The sequence below is a fragment of the Salminus brasiliensis genome, chromosome 3 (assembly GCF_030463535.1).
Source record: "Salminus brasiliensis chromosome 3, fSalBra1.hap2, whole genome shotgun sequence".
Classification (NCBI taxonomy): domain Eukaryota; kingdom Metazoa; phylum Chordata; class Actinopteri; order Characiformes; family Bryconidae; genus Salminus; species Salminus brasiliensis.
In genome coordinates, this window is record NC_132880.1 from 25,624,009 (window position 1) to 25,644,671 (window position 20,663).

The 20,663-nt window shown below is 40.4% G+C and overlaps 1 protein-coding gene across 1 annotated transcript in view; it reads right to left on the reverse strand.

The window, feature by feature from the left end:
* Positions 1–20,663, reverse strand: part of ppp1r1b (protein phosphatase 1, regulatory (inhibitor) subunit 1B) — a 31,130-nt gene that overhangs the window by 1,237 nt on the left and 9,230 nt on the right. The window contains exons 2-4 of the mRNA XM_072675699.1: positions 6,702–6,785; positions 5,131–5,206; positions 2,374–2,487 (exon numbers count right to left, since the gene is read on the reverse strand). Coding sequence (XP_072531800.1) covers positions 2,374–2,487; positions 5,131–5,206; positions 6,702–6,785 — 274 coding nt within the window. The remainder of the gene's footprint in view (positions 1–2,373; positions 2,488–5,130; positions 5,207–6,701; positions 6,786–20,663) is intronic.

The following is a 20,663-nucleotide window of genomic DNA, read 5'->3' on the forward strand; positions in this document are numbered from 1 at the left end:
TAAGCTTCACACATTCAGTCCATACCAGTTTAGCTTCACACAGTCAGCCTACAGCAGTTTAGCTCCACTCATTCAGCCTACAGCAGTTTAACTCCACACATTCAGCCTACAGCAGTTTAGCTCCACATATTCAGCCTACAGTAGTTTAGCCACACCCAGTCAGCCTACAGCAGTTTAGCTCCACACATTCAGCCTACAGCAGTTTAGCTCCACACATTCAGCCTACAGCAGTTTAGCTCCACATATTCAGCCTACAGTAGTTTAGCCACACCCAGTCAGCCTACAGCAGTTTAGCTCCACACATTCAGCCTACAGCAGTTTAGCTCCACACATTCAGCCTACAGCAGTTTAGCTCCACTCATTCAGCCTACAGCAGTTTAGCTCCACACATTCAGCCTACAGCAGTTTAGCCACACCCAGTCAGCCTACAGCAGTTTAGCTCCACACATTCAGCCTACAGCAGTTTAGCTCCACACATTCAGCCTACAGCAGTTTAGCCACACCCAGTCAGCCTACAGCAGTTTAGCCACACCCATTCAACCTACAGCAGTTTAGCTCCACTCATTCAGCCTACAGCAGTTTAGCTCCACACATTAAGCCTACAGCAGTTTAACTCCACTCATTCAGCCTACATTAGTTTAACTCCACTCATTCAGCCTACATTAGTTTAGCCACACCCAGTCAGCCTACAGCAGTTTAGCCACACCCATTCAACCTACAGCAGTTTAGCCACACCCAGTCAGCCTACAGCAGCTTAGCCTTACCCACTCAGCCTACAGCAGTTTAGCTCCCCTCACACAGCCTACAGCTATTTATCCACCTACTTTGTTATTTAGGCTGCCCACACATCTTACAGTAGTCAAGCCCTGCCCACTCTACAGCAAACTACAGCAGTTTAGTCCTAAACTAAATAGTCACACACTTCTCTAAAACAAGGGAAAGGTTGATCTGAAGCATGACCACAACATCTGTCAAACATGATGGAGACACTGTTACAGCAGAGGTTTGTCTGGTTGCCAATGGACCTGAATCACTGATGTTTACTGATTATGTGACTGCTGATAGTAGCAGGATGTTGTATAGAGCTACAGATTCTGCTCAGATTCAGTGAAATGCTGTAAAATTGAAAGGACGGTGCTTAACAGTGTGGATGAATAATCCCAAAACATACTCTAAAAGCAACCCAATTAAAACACCATTGGTCAGACTGTGGGAATCTGAAGAAAAGATCTGAAAATGAAGACCAAAGAGCATGCTTATGGAAATAAAGTTATGGACAGGCAAAAGATCAGAAAAAGGTTACAAATTCCAGTGAACACTGCTGGAGCACCTGTCTGGAGCACCAGCTCCACTTTTCCTCAGTGGGGACTGTATATATGGAGGGGGAATCACAGACTGGAAAAGAGAACTTTTTATAAGCATGAGGAAGACCCACACAAGAATCAAGATCCAAGGGAGAAACAGTCAAAGAGAATGAGAAAGAACCACAGCGAGCAGCTAAGACTCAAAAGGGGAGACAAAGAACCAGTGAGAGAAACCCAGACTCAACAACAGAACCTCACTAAGAGTAAGATGTTCGAGGCTAGGAAAGTTGTAAAATAGTCATGTAAAAAGATTTATGACAGTGACACTGTGGTAGAATTTCAGTGTGGAATATGGGCCCTTTAGGTAGGCAAAGGCTACACGAGATTGGTAAATAGACATACAGCAGGTAATGCAGAGATGAAGTAAGGGGGCTGTTGAAGCAGTAAGAGGAACTAAGGACTCTATAAGGGCAGAAACAAGCTTTAGGTCACTACTCTGCCACAACAGCAACACCAGAAGTTGGAGCAACAGTACAGTTAATAGGGCCTCTTCATATTTCACCCAGCTGAAACCAGTTGTGGAAAATCTGGAGTAATTGTACCTCACTGGTACAGTACCCTGTACTGTATTTAAGAAGTTAATATTGTAAAAAAAATTGCATTTAAAGAATACTGAATATTCTTACAATTGAACACGTACTTCATTCTGGATATTAATGTTATTAATAAGCTTCATTCTGAATATTAATAGTATTATTAAGCTTCATTCTGGGTATTAATGGTATTAGAACTTCATTCTGGGTGGTAATTTAAATAATTATATCCAGTTTTTTATAGTATTTAATTTATTTAAATAATTAAATGAAATAATATTAATGTTGTTAATAGTTTTACAGTTTCTTAGTCAGCTCAGAATCATTCTGGACTCATCAAACATTTGTAGAGTTTTCTTTTCAGGGTTTGCTGATGATCTGCGAGCAGAGTATGCCCATCACATTAGTAATCATATTCATCTTCATATGAAAAGTCACAGCAATCTGTGTATGTGCATGTGTGTGGTGATGTTTACCAGCTGTGCAGCTTAATAACTCCGCCTCCTCAGTCTCTAAAGGCTCCTCCCCCTCCTCCATGTGAGGATACACACCCAACTTCTGCATCTGAGTCTCAGCCATCTGCTGGACAGCTACACACACACACACACACACAAACACACAGACACACAGACACACACACACACACACAGGAACACAGAGGGAGAGAACAAATACACAGAAACAAACAGGGGAATCAGGGATGTCCAAAACACACAGGGAAGAAACACTAGTGTATATGGCAGAGGGACACACACACACACTATTTCCGTGGCACCACTGGGATATTGTACTATACTATAAGCAGGCAGGAAGCCAAGCCGCAGGAAGAAGAGACACACACAGTGTTAAATGCACACACACAGGGCACACACTGACCTGAACCTGGAAAACACCTAAACTAAGAGATACCATGTTTATATAAAACACTGAGTCAAACCGTGTAAGAAACCACAGAAGCAAGTCTATCAGAGATTACTGAGCCACATGGTTTGCAGTGATTGTGCTAACAGGCTAATGCTAATAAGCATCCCTTTTTTTGTTAGCTACATTGGCTCAGGTGTGAAATTAAAGAAGCACCAAACTTGTCTTAGTTGATAGGAGAGTTTGAAGGGGGGGAGGGATGAAAATTGAGGTTGAGATAACCACATTCAGAGTAGGTTTGGTGTGAAGTGGTTCGTTGGAATTTTTTTTTCGTGATGGTGACCGGAACCAGGGGTCAACATCAATAAAGCCATTTAATGTACTATCCAAACCCACCAACACATGCTACACACGTCTTCTGAGTTTAATATGGAACGTGAATAATACTAAAACAGTGGTAAATATGAAGGAAAGTCCTCTTTAGGGACTATTTTGTTTTTGACTATTATATTTTAGGCAGTGTGTTCGTAACCATTTGGTGTAATAATGTTTAAAGTCATTAAACGTCTGTTTCTATTCACAATCACTGAGAGCAGAGAGCATTTCTTCTGGGTAAGTTTCTCTACAATGGAGCTTTTTACACCAAACCAAAAAAATTGTTTTTTAATCATCAATCATCTAATTGTGCAGAAATCTGGAAATTGCAATTTCTGAAATTGGAATCTCCATTTTTATTTTGGAAAAATAAAAAAACTGTCACTGCCAGAACAAAACCTTGTTGTTTTTCCCCACAACAATATCCAACAATAATTCCGTCTGTTTTGCGAGTGTGAGTCTATTTGTTCTGTTTATCTTTACCAAGCTTACAAACGCTAACAAATCCAGTTCTAGATAAAAAGCCACCTGATGGCACGGTAACCATCAGGTGGCTTGTGTCTAAAAGGCAAGTCAAGGCCAGAGGTGTGCAATTTTGTGTGCATGTGTGCCAGCTGGTTCAGAAAGTCTTATTCTTCCCATCATCACTACCTCGTTTGCAGATTGTCATAATTAACAATAAATACTTCCTAGCTAACATGCTCATGTGGGGCTCACATGGGTGGAACGTGGGCTAGGTGGGTTCCAGGTGGGCATGGGCTCTGATTTAGATTGCACATATGTTTTTACTGTGACCCAGTTAGTCCCACCTAAGATCCATATGCAGTGTACAATCCTGATGGGGCCCATGTTTAACCTCTCCTGATCACATAACGTGATCATCCATATATGAGGCCAACATGAACCCAAGGACATAACGTCCTGGTTTCCAGTTGGGCTGCCTATACAGGCCTCACATGAGCACGTTAGCTAGGTTATTCTTGTCAAAATTACATTATCATTTGTATTATTACATAAATACTACAACAACCCCAGTATTTTCAGTTCTCCACCACTAGCTAGGAATCCCATCTCACGATGCTACCAGAACTAAGAGAGTGAAGGCTAGGACAAGCTTTGTCTGAGAACTGTGAAGCTCCACTGCACCTTTTTAACCCCACTGGAGCTCAACACGCTTGGAAGAGATCACTAACTGCTAATTCTGCTACGTCAGCTAACAAACACCTGCACTGGCGAGCATCAGAGTGATCTACCAAAAGAGAATAAGGCTAGTTATGCTCTCTGGAGGTCCTGGCCTCCAGATGACAGAGCTACGGCACTTGGGAGCCCCCTTTGGCCCCGCAGTTGGCATAGGCAGCCCTGACTGAGGGAGCCAGGGAAAAGAGAGGGAGTGGGGAGGGGGAGAAAAACAGAGAAAGAGCCTGATCTCTGGTGGGTTTGTTTTGCTGTATTTGATTACTACACTTTAACCCCCTGTAGATCATCTACAGATGTACAAACAGCTTTTTCTGTTCATTCTCCACAGTGGTGCAGTTAGCACTGGGCCCAGGTTCAGGAGGTCTTGGGTTAAGGTTAAAGTTACAGTTAGAGTTAGGACCAGGTTTAGGGTTAAATAAAATGACAGTGAATGTAATTGATATGTAGTTGAATGTGAGCGAAGTATGTACTGTCTAAATACAGTGTTACTAAAAAAGATCTAAAGTCAGACAGCATATGCGTGAGTGTGCGTGTTGTTCGTCATAATCCCATATGATCCATACCAGCACAGACTCACACTCGTTGCAGCTGTCACTGTCCCTAATCTCGCACGCACACACATACACATACACAACAAAAACAAAAAACAGCAGAGACAGAAAGCTGTGTGTGTCTGGCTTGTAAACACAATCAGTACAGCACAGCAAAGCCCAGCACATAGCGAAGGCACATACTGCCGCAGAACCCCACCCCAACACACAAACACACACTCACTTCCATACATACATCCACATACTAACCTTTTAGTGAGGGAGGCTGGTAGACGCTGGAGTTGACTCTTTTGGGTTTGAGGACACCATTCTCTCCAACAACCCACTGAAACACAATAACTGCTCTCAACACACACACATCAGCTGAACCAATAATGAGCCACATCTAAACTTAATCATCAGTCATTACATCACATAATTCCCTAAATATACAGAATAATTCATAGCAAGTACGGCATACTTCATAGTAGACACTGAATAATTCATAGTAGTTACTAAATCATTAATAGTACATACTTAATTTATAGTATACACCAAAGAATTCACAGTGGATACTGAATAATTCATAGTACATACTGAATAATTCATAGTAGACACTCAATATTTTATAGTAGATACTAAATAATAGTAAATCATTCATAGCAAAAACTGACTAATGCATAGCAGGAACTAAATAGTTTATAGTACATATTAAATAATTCATAGTAGATAATGAATAATTAATAGTAGATATTGATTAATCTATAGTAGATACTGAATAATTATTTAACTATATAAAATTATCTAACTATATAATATTCAGTATCTTCTATGGATTATTCTGTCCCTACTATTAATTAATTAGTATTGCCTATTGATTGTTTAGTATCTACAGTAGATCCATTGTAGATACTGAATAATCTATAGAATATACTGAATAGTTTATAGCAGGTACTGAATAATTCATAGTAGATAGTAAATATTACATAGTAGATACTAAATAATTCATAGTAGATACTGAATAATTCGTAGTAAATACTGAATAATTCATTGCAGACACTGAATATTTTATAGTATATACTAAATAAGTAGTTACTGAGTCAATCATAGTAGATACTGAATAGTTTATAGCAGATACTAAATAACTCATAGTAAATAATTTCATAGCAAGAACTAAATAGTTCATAGTACATATTAAATAATTCATAGTAGATACTGAATAATCTATAGTAGATACTGAATTCATGAAATCATCTATGAAATGTTCATTATCTGCTATAAACTATTCAGTATCTACTATGGATTATTTAGTCCCTACTAATAATTATTCACCATCTCCTTTTGGTTATTCAGTATCTATAGTAGATCCATAGTAGATACTGAATGATTTATAGAAGATACTGAATAGTTTATAGCAGGTACTAAATCATTCATAGAAGATACTAAATTAGATATATTACATACCGAATAGTTAATAGTAGTAGTAGTAGTTATATCAGATACTTGATAAAATCATTCTCTTCTTGTTGTCAAGAAGAGAACTGAGGTCATCAGACATTCAGTTTGGCTCTACTAGGGAAGGTACTAATTTCTCAACTCATAACTCATATCCACAGAATCCAAACAGCAGGGTACAGCTCTGCTAAATAACACATTTAAAGTCTCATTATAATGACCTCAAAGCCATACACATATTATTACAGTGGGTCAAACAGGACTACAGATGTTATTAAGCTGCTTCTGTCCAGTGTGAATGAGGCACGTACACCTGTAAAGTTCGTGGCAGTTCGTTTCAGTGTGGATGCAGCTTTGCCTCCAGACCAGCAGAGGCACTATAGTACCTGATGGGTGGAGGCATCATCTTCAGGTGATGTTTGGTCAGCTACTCTGAACAGTGTTGCTGGTGTGGGTCTCCGTCTGCGTATCTATACAGGAGAACAATAACGTAGTATTAGATACTACTGGAATGCTTACAGTCCTGACCACAGTAACATTTATAACACAACTGAATAAGCTGGTTATAGCCACTTGTAGGTGCTCTGTGGAGCTGGTGTACCTGGTGCTAAACCCAGAGAAAGGAAATGAAGCAAGAACTGGCATTTCTTAATGAGCTGAGAGATACAGAACTGTCACTGAAAGTGTAAGAATCGTGTGGACTGACGTAGTAGTAAATCTTGCACTGCCCACTTCTCCAAAGTTTTTCTAGTTGTTCTATTATTTGTTGTTCTATCCGGTGTCGACCATAGTAGGATTGACTCCCATTTGACGTCTTGGTTGAAGGATAACAAGTTCATAGGGTGGGGTTGCCAACTGCTAAGGTGTATAAAAGCTGCCAGTGCTTTGCTGGCTCAGTGACTGCAGAGTTCCAAACCTTCTCTGGCATTAACATCAGCACAGAAACTGTACCGAGGCCTTGGGCATGGGTTTTCATGGCTGAGCAGCTGCATGCAAGCCTTACATCACCAAGCATGATGCCAAGCATCGAATGCAGCACCGCCACTGGACTCTGGAACAGTGAAAATGTGTTCTGTGGAGTGACGAATCAAGCTTCTCTATCTGACAGTCTAATGGACTGGAATGAAGTCTGGGCTTAGTCAATGCCAGGAGAATGTTATTTGTCTGACTGCATTGTGCCATCTGTATGGGGTTGTTTTTCAGGGTTGGCCTAGGCCTCTTGATAAATCAAAATCTAAATGCTTTAGCATACCAAGTATTATTGTGTAACTGTACACTTCCAACTTTTGTGGAAACCTTTTCTGTGGGCCTTTTTCTGTTCCAGCATGACCGGTCTGTAAAGGCCTGGTTGGGCGAGTTTGGTTTGAAGAAATTTGACTGGCCCATACAGAGCCCTGATCTCAACCCCTTCAAACACCTTTGGTAAGAACTAGAATGGAGACTGCGAGCCAGGGCCTCTCATCCAACATCAGTGTCTGACCTCTGACCTGGTGTGGTGCTTGTTGACCACCACACCAGTGTTCAACCCACAGTATATGCTGGTTTGTGCTGGTTTGGTGCTAGTTGACCAGCATGCCAGTGTTCAAACCCCAGCATAAGCTGTTTCATGCTGATGTGGTGCTAGTTGACCACTATACCAGTGCACAAAAGACTGCAAATGTTGATATGGTGCTGGTTGAGCAGTAGATCAGCGTTCAATACTCAACAAATGCTAGTTTGGACTGGTGACCAGCCAGTCACACTCAATGTGCCATCATTAACATAGTGCAATGTGTGAGAAGAGCACACCTGGCAGAAAGTACCTGAAAGTACCGGTACATGCAACACATTGCTCCTACAAAAAGTAAAATACAATAACTATCTCAGAGCTGTTGATGGCAAGTAGGGTCAAGTGAAATAGTACAGCAACACATATTCTAGGAGTGCTTTAAAGTCAAAACTGACCTACACAATAATGATGTAACCAGTTTAGAGGGTTAAGTGATTCCAAACTTCTGAACGCTGTTATTCTCAGCCTTGTAACTACAAAACAAAACAAAAAAAAAGTCAAAATAGTAACTGGTCAAAAAAGTCTTTCGTATTTTCATTCAGAAATACAGAAAGGTTTCCAGTCCTTTCTGTACTCGTTTTTAGACGGATGAAAATAGAAGAGGGGCACTGGCATTACGTGACTGAAATGGGCATAGTTCGTGTCTAATTGGGTCTGCACCTCAGAGACCATGCACACTGATGCTAGAAGTGACCTAGCCTATAAAAAAAAAGTGTGGCATCAAAACACATTTAACTTCCTGTCTCCCCCGCCCACCTCTCTCTTACAAAAATGGGAGAGCAAGAAGCCTTCAGAGAATTACATGAGCCAGTTTTACAAAGCAATTAATTCATCTGAACCATTGACATTGCTAAAATTCCAAAAAGGAAATATCTACACCATGTGATCAGACCGGGCAAGTCTGAATTCTGGAAATACCACACAACCTCAGTTATCTGATTTGAGGTAGTCGGATTCTTATACATCCTCTTAAACTTTGTAAACATAAAAAACAGCATTGGGAAGGGCTCCTCAGTAACACCGCCGAAGTGTTTGCTTTAGCATTAGCGGGACGTTGCTGGAGATGCCACGGCCTTGCTCTCTCACTCCCCCTCCATTATTTAGCTCAACGCTAGCAACCATGTTGCACTTCAATGGCTTTTGTTAGCAGCAGTTTGAAAAGATGCGGTGGAGCTTCACGTGTCTTGGTGGAAGCCTTCAGCCTTAAAGTACTAGTAGCATCATGTGATAGGTGGAGTCCTCATTTAGGATAATTCACAGCTTTATGAGCGTATTATTGAATAAGACAGGGAAGTCATTACTTCCCTGTCTTATTACTTACTTAAATTAATTTAATTAATTTAAGTCATTACTTCCCTTAATTCTGGGATGAAATATGAAACTTGAATATTCGTAATTGTAATTGTTGTTGACCTTTATTTTTCTGGCAACTGCTAGGTAGTAGACCTAGCAGAAAATGTGTTACTCTCCAAAGAGAGGAGATGCTTTGCACCAGAGTTTGCCAATAGTCTCTTTTACATCTGCAGTGGATTTCAGTACAAATACTGTAACACATATACACTGCTCAAAAAAATAAAGAGAACACTTAAACAACACAATATAACTCCAAGTACATCAAACTTCTGTGAGATCAAACTGTCCACTTAGGAAGCAACACTGATTGACAATCAATTTCACATGCTGTTGTGTAAATGGAATAGACAACAGATGGAAAATATTGGCAACACTCATTAAAGGAGTGGTTCTGCAAGTGGGGACCATAGACCACTTCTCAGTACCTATGCTTTCTGGCTGATGTTTTGATTACTTTTGAATGTTGGTGGTGCTTTCACACTCGTGGTAGCATGAGACGGACTCTACAACCCACACAAGTGACAGGAGGGCACATCAATGCGAGCTGTGGCAAGAAGGTTTGCTGTGTCTGTCAGTATACCAGGAGACGTGGAGGAGGCCGTAGGAGGGCAACAACCCAGCAGCAGGACCGCTACTTCCGCCTTTGTGCAAGGAGGAACAAGAGGAGCACTGCCAGAGCCCTAAAAAATGACCTCCAGCAGGCCACAAATGTGCATGTGTCTGTTTTTGTGTGATTTTGTTGTCAGCACATTCAACTTTGTACAGAACAAAGTATTCAATGAGAATATTTCATTCATTCAGATCTAGGATGTGTTATTTGAGTGTTCCCTTTATTTTTTAAAACATACAATCTTCATATATGAGGAACTCAGACCCCCCCAAAGCCAAACTCCCCCAACCAACCCAAATGCATGCACTCTTCAACCCTCAACTTATTGATAAGGCATTTTGACCTTGATGGCAATGGTCCCCCCAGTCCCTCAAAATCCATGGAAGACGAGTGTCCAGACTTTTTTCTGTCCTGGCACCAAAGTGGTGGAATGAGCTTCCCCTGGGTGTCCGAACGGCAGAGTCACTTGCTGTCTTCAAACGCAGACTGAAGACCCACCTCTTCAGAGAATACTTTGGTGAATAGTAGAGTGGTCACCTTACTGACTTGTGTTTAGTAGTGTCTAAACTTAGAGGTATCTTTGAATTTTTAGCCTATTCAAACTAGGTTTTTCTCAGTTATGCCTAGAAAAAGACAAGTAGATTTAGCTCTCTCATAGTGACGTGACAGTCTGAGGCAGAATTTTCTTTAAGGATCACAGCTGGACAGCTGCGGGCAGTGGAACACATCAGGCCTTAATAGACAGCCTAATGATTTCTGAGAACTTTGGATTTCTGAGTATCTGAGATCTAGACTTGTCATTGTAATGGGCTCCTAGCTACCCATATGACCTGTCTGGGTTACCTCACCTTGCTACAGTTTCTTCTAAAGGCTCTGGTTGTCTGGTTATGATGTCTGTCTGTCTAGCCGCTGTCCTGTTTACCTGCTCTTTAATGGTGAATTACACTGATTTTTAAACTTCTAGGCTTATTTGAAAGGTTAAGAAGTAATCAGAGTCACTTAGTGTGGTGAATAGAACTGCCTGAGGAGATCCCTCACCTAAAGACATTACACCAAATGGTTATAAAAACAATGCCTAGCACCAAGACACTGTTTTACCTCAATTGGAAGAAGATTCTGGTTTTAAAAATCCATTCATGGTGGAGGGAGACATGCAGGCAAAATAGTACCCAAACAAACCTTTTCCTTTGGTTTTCCTGGTGGTTTTGGATTGTAAACGAAATGGCATAATATTTGGATTAATTCCCCTTTAACTACACCGAAACCCAGAAGGCCAAGTGTGTCCTCACAAATAATGTAACACTTCACACATCCCGTTTGGAAACAATTAGCTCTGTCAGTTGTACTGCAAGGATAGTTAGGTATACAGTGCTTTAAGGGGTTGGCAACTCAATATCATTTGGCATTAAATAATCTAAAACTGGTCAAGAAGTCTGGTGTAAAATCTTAAATAATTCCTAATAATAATCAGTTAAATATTTGACACTTATGGAAACAGCTCACTGGTGCCATTGCCCAAACAATGCAAAACAAAGCCCAATATCCAGATTTATATTTAGTGAGGAAAACTAGGGCAAAGGAGGCTGTGTCTGTCAGTCCCTGTAAAGAGCTTAACTGGTTGCCAGTAAAGGACAGGGTGACTGAAATAAGCTCAGACTAATTTGTGCAATACACACAAACACAAGCCCGCTTTTACAAATCCTGTCATTTGAAAACGCTCTTATGTTGTAATAATTAGTCTCTGTTATGCCTGGGTTGTAGAAGTTTCATACTCAATACCTGGGGGAATTAACTCAGTAACAACACAACTGTTCAAAAGTCAGGAATTAGAATACCATCTGTGTGGTTGCAGATACATGTATAAGACCAATAAAATAAAGGGGTGCTCAAATTTGGACAGATCATTCTAAATACAGAAAGAAAGAAAGAAAGAAATCGGTGTGTGGAATGTATTGTGGTGTTTCCCTAAAGTACTAGAAATAATGAATAATAGAAAAAAAAGTGTATGTATAGTTTAAACCGGTTTCATCTCCAGTGTATTCTTATTGAATGTACACTAATAAGTACAAGGATGGTGATTAAGAAACGTTCATATGGCACTGTATGTACAGTATAGTGATTTCAGGCATTTTCAGTGCTCTCCTGGAAGAAGGTCAGTATTCAGAGTTCCCATTCCACACTTGGTTTATCAGGTGTAAATCAGGTGAGCTGCTGGTGGGACTGAGCAGATCCACACACAGTGACTGGAGTTCATAGAGAAGTCGGGGAGCCTAATGTGTTGTTCTTCTGAGTTGCAAAATAATTTGACCAAGATCACATCTACTGACTGTGTAACCTATAAACAGTATGGAGGAGTGGGGTACAAACTGGCATGGGGTGAAACTGAACACATTATTTTCTGCAACATAAAAGTGATGTGTGATGGATTGCCGAGTTGTGTGTCTCTCTCTCCTTGCGTCTGTAATGGAGCATGGTTTTAAAGCAGATCAACAACTCACAGTAAAAGCTAGCCAGGCTAATGTACGGCCTCCACACCGTGGGGTTAGTTTAAAGCACTGCTACAATTACAGATGTACAGATCAGTGTTTCTGGGGCTGACACAGATCGCTGGTCGTCTTTCAGAGTGATCGGTTGATTACAGATACAGATTAAGAGCTGGATGCCATGTTAACCTTTCCAGGCATGACTTGGTAACGCATGTCTGAGGGCTTCTGTAGTGTTCGTTACTTTTTTAGGAATCAACAACATTTAAAACGAGAGCCTGTGAATTTGCATGCATAATTCCCAAATGAAAACGGCTGCTTACCAAGTGCTATTAACCCAATCACTAACCCAATGTAATTCCTTTAGCTTTAGCAGACTGTTGCTGCTGTACGTTTGGTGGGGGTTAAATGTGATCTGCACTGTTTGCTGTTTTGTCTGGTTAGTGGTGGTCTGATGAGGACTTGCTGAGTGATTGACTCCGGAGGGGTTTACAGTTTGAGTCCGATATGGCAAAAATAAACAAGTAAATATTATTATTATTATTATTAATAATAATAATAATAATAATAATAATAATAATGGCAGCACACAGGGTTTTAGTACAGCATGGTTTTTAATGAGTTGCTACAGATACGTGACAGCTCCGTAGTTTCAGCTAGCGGTTGTACAAGGAACTGCATTGTCCCGTTACAGAGGAGCATCATGCAGATTGGCTAATTAGAGAAATATCGACTGATCGCCTAATACCAAAATGGATTTTTCCATCTCGAGCTACAATACCCCCTCTTCCCCATATGTTATTAACAACAGCTGATGTATTGGACACAGGTAAATTAGAAAGTAGTACACTGTAGTGGAGTTTGATGGGGCTGATCTCAGCAATTCTAGCTTGTGGTGGAAAATAAATGCGTCCGTGTTCAACACAGCAGACTGTTTACACTGACCACACTTATTTTAGATATTATAGACAGATTTTTATTGTAGATATGATCATTTTAATGTTTAGATTGGAAAGCTTGTTTACTGTTTATTATTATTACTAGGTGTTACAACTCCCTACAACCCCTCAGTCTTACAGTTAACCCCTCTTATGGTGGAAGTTATGATGTTTGCACTCGCTCTGCTTTTAGTGGAACTGTTCATTAACAGGAAGAACAGATGTGCGCATCTGTTTGTACAGCCAGTCACGCAACAGCTCTTCCTCATTTTCTGTGTATAAGCGACATGCCAAGGCTGCCACTCAGTCAGTCTGTAGTCTGCAGGGACTCCCACCAAATGTGATGTCACATGCATACCCTTCTATAGCAGCCCCTTTCCTGAAATGGTTCCATATTAAACTGATACCGGTTATCTCCACTCAGCATTACTAACCGTCTCTGGGAGTGGCCTGAAGCTGTTGGCTGCAGTGATATTCTGCTTTCCAAAATAATGGGTGTTACTTTCTTTCTTCTGAATGAAAGCGTATCGTCTCCTTTCCTCTGAATCGAATCTCCAGCTGTGTGCTCAGCATGCTGTTATAATAGGCTTGTGGATTCCCATTTCTAATCTATTGATTGCTCCAGTTTATGCACGGTAATCTTGTTTACAATTAGCGAAAGCATCAGAACCTGGATAAGTGCAATTGTAAGAGGCTTAAGGGGCAGATCTACTAAACGAGGCATGAATAAATGCAAGCCTCCGGAGCTCCTCAAATTAGTGCATATTTATAAACACCATTAAGCAAATGAACCCTCTGCTGCAGTCCCTACCATTCAAACTTGGTACTAGGTCTCGGTTTCCGTAGCTCAGCTTTTGACCACATCTGCAGACGAACAGAGGCGGACTTCAGACCAAAATTACACTAGTTCAGCCAATTTACCCAAATTACCCAGAAACCACACCTGTCTATCAGAGATTACTGAACAACTCCTCACAGTTTGAGTGCGTTAACTGGTTATGCTAATGCTAAATGGTGCTTGTTGGCTATATTAGTCTCGAAGGTCCAGTGTAAAACTAGAGGCAAGCTTCAGATAACAGCCATGTCTTGTCTGGTGGACTGCATTTAGGGAAAGAGGGAAACTGAGAGACATAAGACTGTGTTTACTGTATGAGCTGTAGAACTTAACTTGAACAAAATTGACATGTATAGCTTGCAGTGTGAGAGTGTGTGTTGTGATGAACCTTTGATAGGAGTGTGTGGTGTTGGTGTTTAAGGGTGTTTAATCTTGTTTACCCAAAAACATTCCTGAGGCCAAACGTCGCAGTGTGATTCTGATGTAGGGCTGATAGATAGCAGGAGTGAGAGAAACTGTGGGAGTGTATGTGTAAGAGAAAGTGTAGGAGGCGAGACAGAAGTGCTCTATAATGTTTATATGAGCCACATGGTCATATTGACAGTAGAAGTGTAGGGGGCGAAGTGGCTTCTTATGTTTTATTTACAGAAGTGCACTATAGTGTTCATATGATCCATACGGTCATTCTGACAGATGGCAATACAATACAGGTGTAAGGGGGTGATATGAACATTATAGAGCACTTTTAATTGGAACAATAAAAGCTATATGATCTATACAGTCATTCTGACAGACTATAAAACACTACAGGAAGTGTAAGGGGCAATGTGGCTTCTTTTGCTTTATTTATGGGAGTGCTCTATAGTGTTCATTTGATCCACACCGTCATTCTGATAGATGGTAATACACTACAGGAAGTGTCGGGGGAGATATAGCTTTTATTATTTCAGTTAAAAGTGCTCTATAATGTTTAGGATCCACACAGTCATTCTGACAGACCATAAAACACTACATGAAGTGTAAGGGGGCAATGTGGCATGTTTTGCTTTATTTATGGGAGTGCTGTATAGTGTTCATTTGATCCACACAGTCATTCTGACGGATGGTAATGCACTACAGGAAGTGTAGGAGGAGATATAGCCTTTATTATTTCAATTAAAAGTGCTCTGTAATGTTTGGGATCCACACCGTCATTCTGACGGATGCTAATACACTACAGGAAGTGTAGGGGGCAACGTGGCTTCTTTTGCTTTATTTATGGGAGTGCTCTATAGTGTTCATTTGATCCATACAGTCATTCTGGCAGACGGTAATACACTACAGGAAGTATAGGGGGCGATATAGCTTTTATTATTTAAATGTATGGTGCTCTAAAGTGCTTATGTGATTCCTACAGTCATTCTGACAGACGGTATTACACTACAAGAAGCAAGGCCTTGAGTCTGCAAGGTGATGTCCTTTTATTTGTTTTGGGAGATGGTAGAAGAACTCATCTGAGGCCACAAAACACTGATAAGAAAATCTCCAAAACAACTCAACCAGCTTAATGAATTTAGGACACAGAAGCCACTGTTGCTAGTGTACTGAGCAGCGAGAGGTACAGACCCAGCAAAGACTTGCTGCTACTATGTATTTTAGTCCATGTTTATACTGAACAGCGAGTCGCACAGTGTCAGAAACCACTTGAACAAGTCTGTTAGAGATCATGGAGCCACATGGTTTGAGGAGTGTGTGCTAACTGGCTAATGACAGACCCATTACGTTAGTTACGTTAGCCTTGTATCGCCAGTGTAAAAGTAAAGACGCAAACTTCAAAAAACAGACATTTCTGATTGAAACGGGGTCAACTAAACTGGGGAGAAACCCCCTCAGGGTCGATTACACCGGTATTTGTCTTTAGTCAGGTCTTAGGGTAATGGAAGTGTAGTCATTAAGACAATCTGATAGTGGCCTCAATTGAAGCAGGAATGGGCTGGCCATCGGAGAGAAAAATCCCAGTGGGCCGCTATGTGGGTGGGCCGCTGAGAGAGCAATAAATACAGAGCTGTATCCTGCCTGGACACGCCTGGCTAATTACACAAATGTCACTGCATGTCCCAAAAAAAAACTAATAACAGCGGGTTGTGTTAGAGTACATTTTCTAAGACGTTTCTCTCTCGCTCTCCTCTCGCTCTCCTCGCGCTCAAAAACTGCAAATTAGTCATCATACAAATACTCCATAGAAAAATAACAATAAAATTACCTACAACTTAGGGTTGCAACAGAACGTGATCTTGATAACCCCACAAGATCACTGTTTTCACAATTCTGCCTCTTCTTGTTGTAGGGGATTATTCCACTGGCAAATCATTTTGCTTGTTTCAAGCATCATTTCTTGACATAATTATCTGCCAGTAGAATAGAGGACACTTTTAGATAAAATCACCTAAAACAAGTGAATCCTTAATCTTAAATAACAACAATTATCTTTCATTAAAAAATAAGATATTTAGACCACATTAAACAGGATATCACTTAAGATATAATTTTGTCATCAAGTTATCATCAAGATATCAAGTGTAATATACCTACATAAGCATTTTGTCCACTTTTAATAATACTTGTTTCTTTTGTCCCAAATGCCAGTCATCTTTTCGTATGCTGTAGCTTTTGCCAGTTTAGATATTACTGTACAGAGAGTGTGCCAATCATGACGTCCACCCCGAGCAACCCGGTTTTCCCTTTATGATACTAGTTTTAAGACAAGCAGCAAAACCGCAGGGTCTCTAAGAACGTAAATTCTTACATATTTTTTCTTAAATAAAAGAATTTTTTTTTTCTATTAATCCAAACATCCTCCCAGAACGACAGCTTTAGATAGTTAATGCATCTTATTGAGCTACAAAAAATGAGCAAACACACTTAAATGTGACTGAAACTGTAACTCATGATATATGTAAAATGTGAGAATTCTCAGCTTAGAGGATATTTAGCAAAGGAGGCACGTATTCAGGTACCTGATAGGGGAGCCAAGAATAAAACTAAAAAAAGGTGGGAGCCACATTACAGGGGGAAACAACTTGGATCCAAGGCTTTTTCAATCCACACCAATCAAACCAATTAAAACAAAGACCTTTTATAATGTCTGGATGTTGGCAGCTAACTTTGCAATGCCCCCCCCCCCATGAACCAAATGAACCAGAATAAACAGAGGAGAACACTTTAGACACTTCCCAAATGGCGCACACACATCCTTCATACCTGCTCTGTACAGGAGGCACCCAACTGCTCAGGAATCTGGCGTTACCATGCCTGGGCTGTGGGGCAGTGGAACTGTGCTCTTTGGCATGATGGAGCCTCATTCAGTACCTTTAAGATGTGTTGGAGTGGCAGAATTAATCATTTAACATCAGCCCTTGACCTCTTAACATGTGTTTTGGCATAGAGTTTTATGGATCATGGATTTTTCAGTGTAATTATAAAAGTATTAAATATGGTTTTAAACCAGCGTTAGGGGACCAGTGTTGCAACAATATTGATGAGAATGAAACTAATTTCCAGCAGCAGTGGCTGCATTGCAGTTGTCCAAAGAAAACAGTTGTTCAGCAGTAGAGCTACACTAAATGGACAAAAGTATTGAGACACCTGTATGTTCATTCTTTCCTTCTGAAATCAAGGGTATAAACAAACAGTTTATCCTGCTTTTACTGGAGTAAATGCCTGTACTAACCAGGGAAGGCTTTCTACTAAATTTTGTAGCATTCAGCAACAAGAGTGTTAGTGGGTTCAGGATGTTGGTTGAGCATGAGCCCACTTCCTCATTAAATCCTCAACTTATCCTCCTATTGGATGGAGCACAGTCATTCCAGAGAACACTGTTTCACTGCTCCACAGCTGCTGGAGGTGGCTTTATACCCTGCCTGACACTTTGTACCTAAGTTTTTTAGCTTTGTACCTAAATCAATCAAGAGTGCACTTCAGAATGCTCTCTACCTCAAGACCAAAACAAGACATTCAAAATAACATTGAGGCTGAGACAGGACAGTCGAAATAACGTTGAGGCTGAGACAGTCAAAATAACGTTGAGGCTGAGACAGGACAGTCAAAATAACGTTGAGACTAAGACAGTTGAAAGAACGTTGAGGCTAAGACAGTCGAAATAACGTTGAGACTAAGACCGTTGAAAAAACGTTGAGGCTAAGACAGTTGAAATAATGTTGAGGCTGAGACAGGACAGTCAAAATAACACCAAGACATTTGAAATAATGCTGAGAGAGATGAGGAGAGTCAAAATAACAGAGACTGAGACGTGACCTAATCAAAATGACACAGAACTTGAGATGAGACAACATTACTTGACAAAGTGATCTTAAGAAGGTTGAGCTACTTTTTGTGGAGAAAAGGGTAGCTACATTTAAAAATGACACCTTTTACATATTTTTAATGTTGGCAGCTAACTTTGCAGTGCCCCCAAAAAACACCAGTAAAAAATCTGCATAAATAAAGAAAATCGCTTCTCAAAAGCCACACACACACACACACACACACACACACACACACACACACACACACACACACACACCAGTCATACTACTCCTGTGTGAGTGTCTGTGTTTATTGGCAGTTGTTTGGTCTGTGTGGAAGATGTTGATACATCTTTGGCTAAACTGTATCCTCACCGTCACACCGTCTGAAGAACATTCACAAAATGTACACAAAACTCTAATATTTATTTTTAGCTTAAAATGGCCAAAACCTCTCAGACTGGGTATCCACGCTGCTGTGCACGCTGCTGTGCACGCTGCTGTGCACGCTGCTGTGCACAGGTTATCATTAGTCTGATAGAAAACACATTTGTAAATGCAGGCTAATCACCAGTAGCAAGAAGCTGCTTGTAAGCACACTGGAACAGCTATGAGACCTTCAAGTGAGATACAGTAGCCTGATTGCAAGTAGCAAACAAGAATTCTTTCGTGTTTCCTGTAAGTCTAACCATCATGTATCAAGTGTCCAGGGACACAGTTTGTTTGTATTTTTTTTTGTTCAACAGAAAAGGACAAATTTAGGAAAACAACAGAACAGAAAGTCAATGCCACAGAAGCAGTAGTCTGCCGAGACGGTTAGAGCCCGGACTTCAGTTTGGGTCATAAATTTCAAAACTTGGCCAAAACAGCCTCCACTTCTAAAACAATAATTTCTGCTAGCCCCTTGCAGTTTACGTTTGTGCTAAGCTTATGCTGATGCATGTGGCCCTTTTGACTGATGCCTGGCACTCAGCTGCTGTTGGTTTTAATTATTAACAACTAACTAAAACCTGGTTACTCTACTGCTTACATTCACAGCCAATAAACTATCTATAGCCATCAATGTATCTAGTAGGGAAACTGTATTAAAGTGAAAGTATGGATACTGTACCCCAGTCTAACAATTAAAAGAGCGGAGACTTTACTATAGTGAATGTATGGGTACTGTACCACAATCTAACTCAATTCAGCGTGCAGAAACTGCACTATAGTAAAAAGTATGGGTACTGTACCTCAATCTAACTTAAAAGAGCAGAAACTGTACTATAGTGAAAGTATGGGTACTGTACCTCAATCTAACTCAATTAAAGGAGCAGAGAAACTGTACTGTAGTGAAAGTGTGGATACTGTACCACAATCTAACTTAAAGGAAAAGAGAAACTTTACTATAGTGAAAGTATGAGCACTGTATCACAATCTAACTTAACTAAAAGAGCAGAAAGTGTACTACAGTGAAGGTATGGGTACTGTCTCACTAACTCAAAAGAGCAGAAACTGTACTATAGTGGAAGTATGGGTACTGTACCACAATCTAACTCAATTAAAAGAGCAGAAACTGTACTATAGTGAAAGTATGGGGACTATATCAGTCTACTTGTTTGCGCTGTGTCATGTATCTTTTAAATATCTGAATTAGTGTTTTTCTTGTAAATAAAAAATCTTCCACAATAGAACTAGGTACGGTTTAGGACATGGTCTCTTTAAGGAAAGCTTGGTCAGGTTTAAGTCAGTATGTTACACTTTTAGTACAGTGAGTGTGCAGGTTTATTGGACGTTCATTAGAGCTTCAGGATGGCTTCTTTTCTTCTCAGATCTCAGTTCTTCCTGCACAGAGTGTGTGTGTGTGTGTGTATTGGCCTGATTCCTACAGCCCAACAGAGACCCGTTTCCTACCTGACCCACTTTATCCTGGACTAAAATTAATACAACACAAAACACAGAGCTGGCACAGCCCGGCTTACTTTTACACACACACACACACACACACACACACACACACACACACACACACACACGTGCACACACTCACTAACAATTAAGAATTTACTTGGTGGACTGCAGATCTGGAAATATTAAGCTTTAACTTTGACCAACACGCATATTCATACAGCCATAGTGGGGAGTCAGCCAAGACGTGTTTGGTGTCTGAAGTTTGTTCTTTAGTTTTACACTGGAGCTTGAAGACTAATGCAGCTGACAAGCAATGGATATGGATTGATAGGCTAATTAGCACTAATTAGACTCACTGTTCTCTATAAACATGTACCAAATGATTTGGGCATGCAGTTAGCTCCATG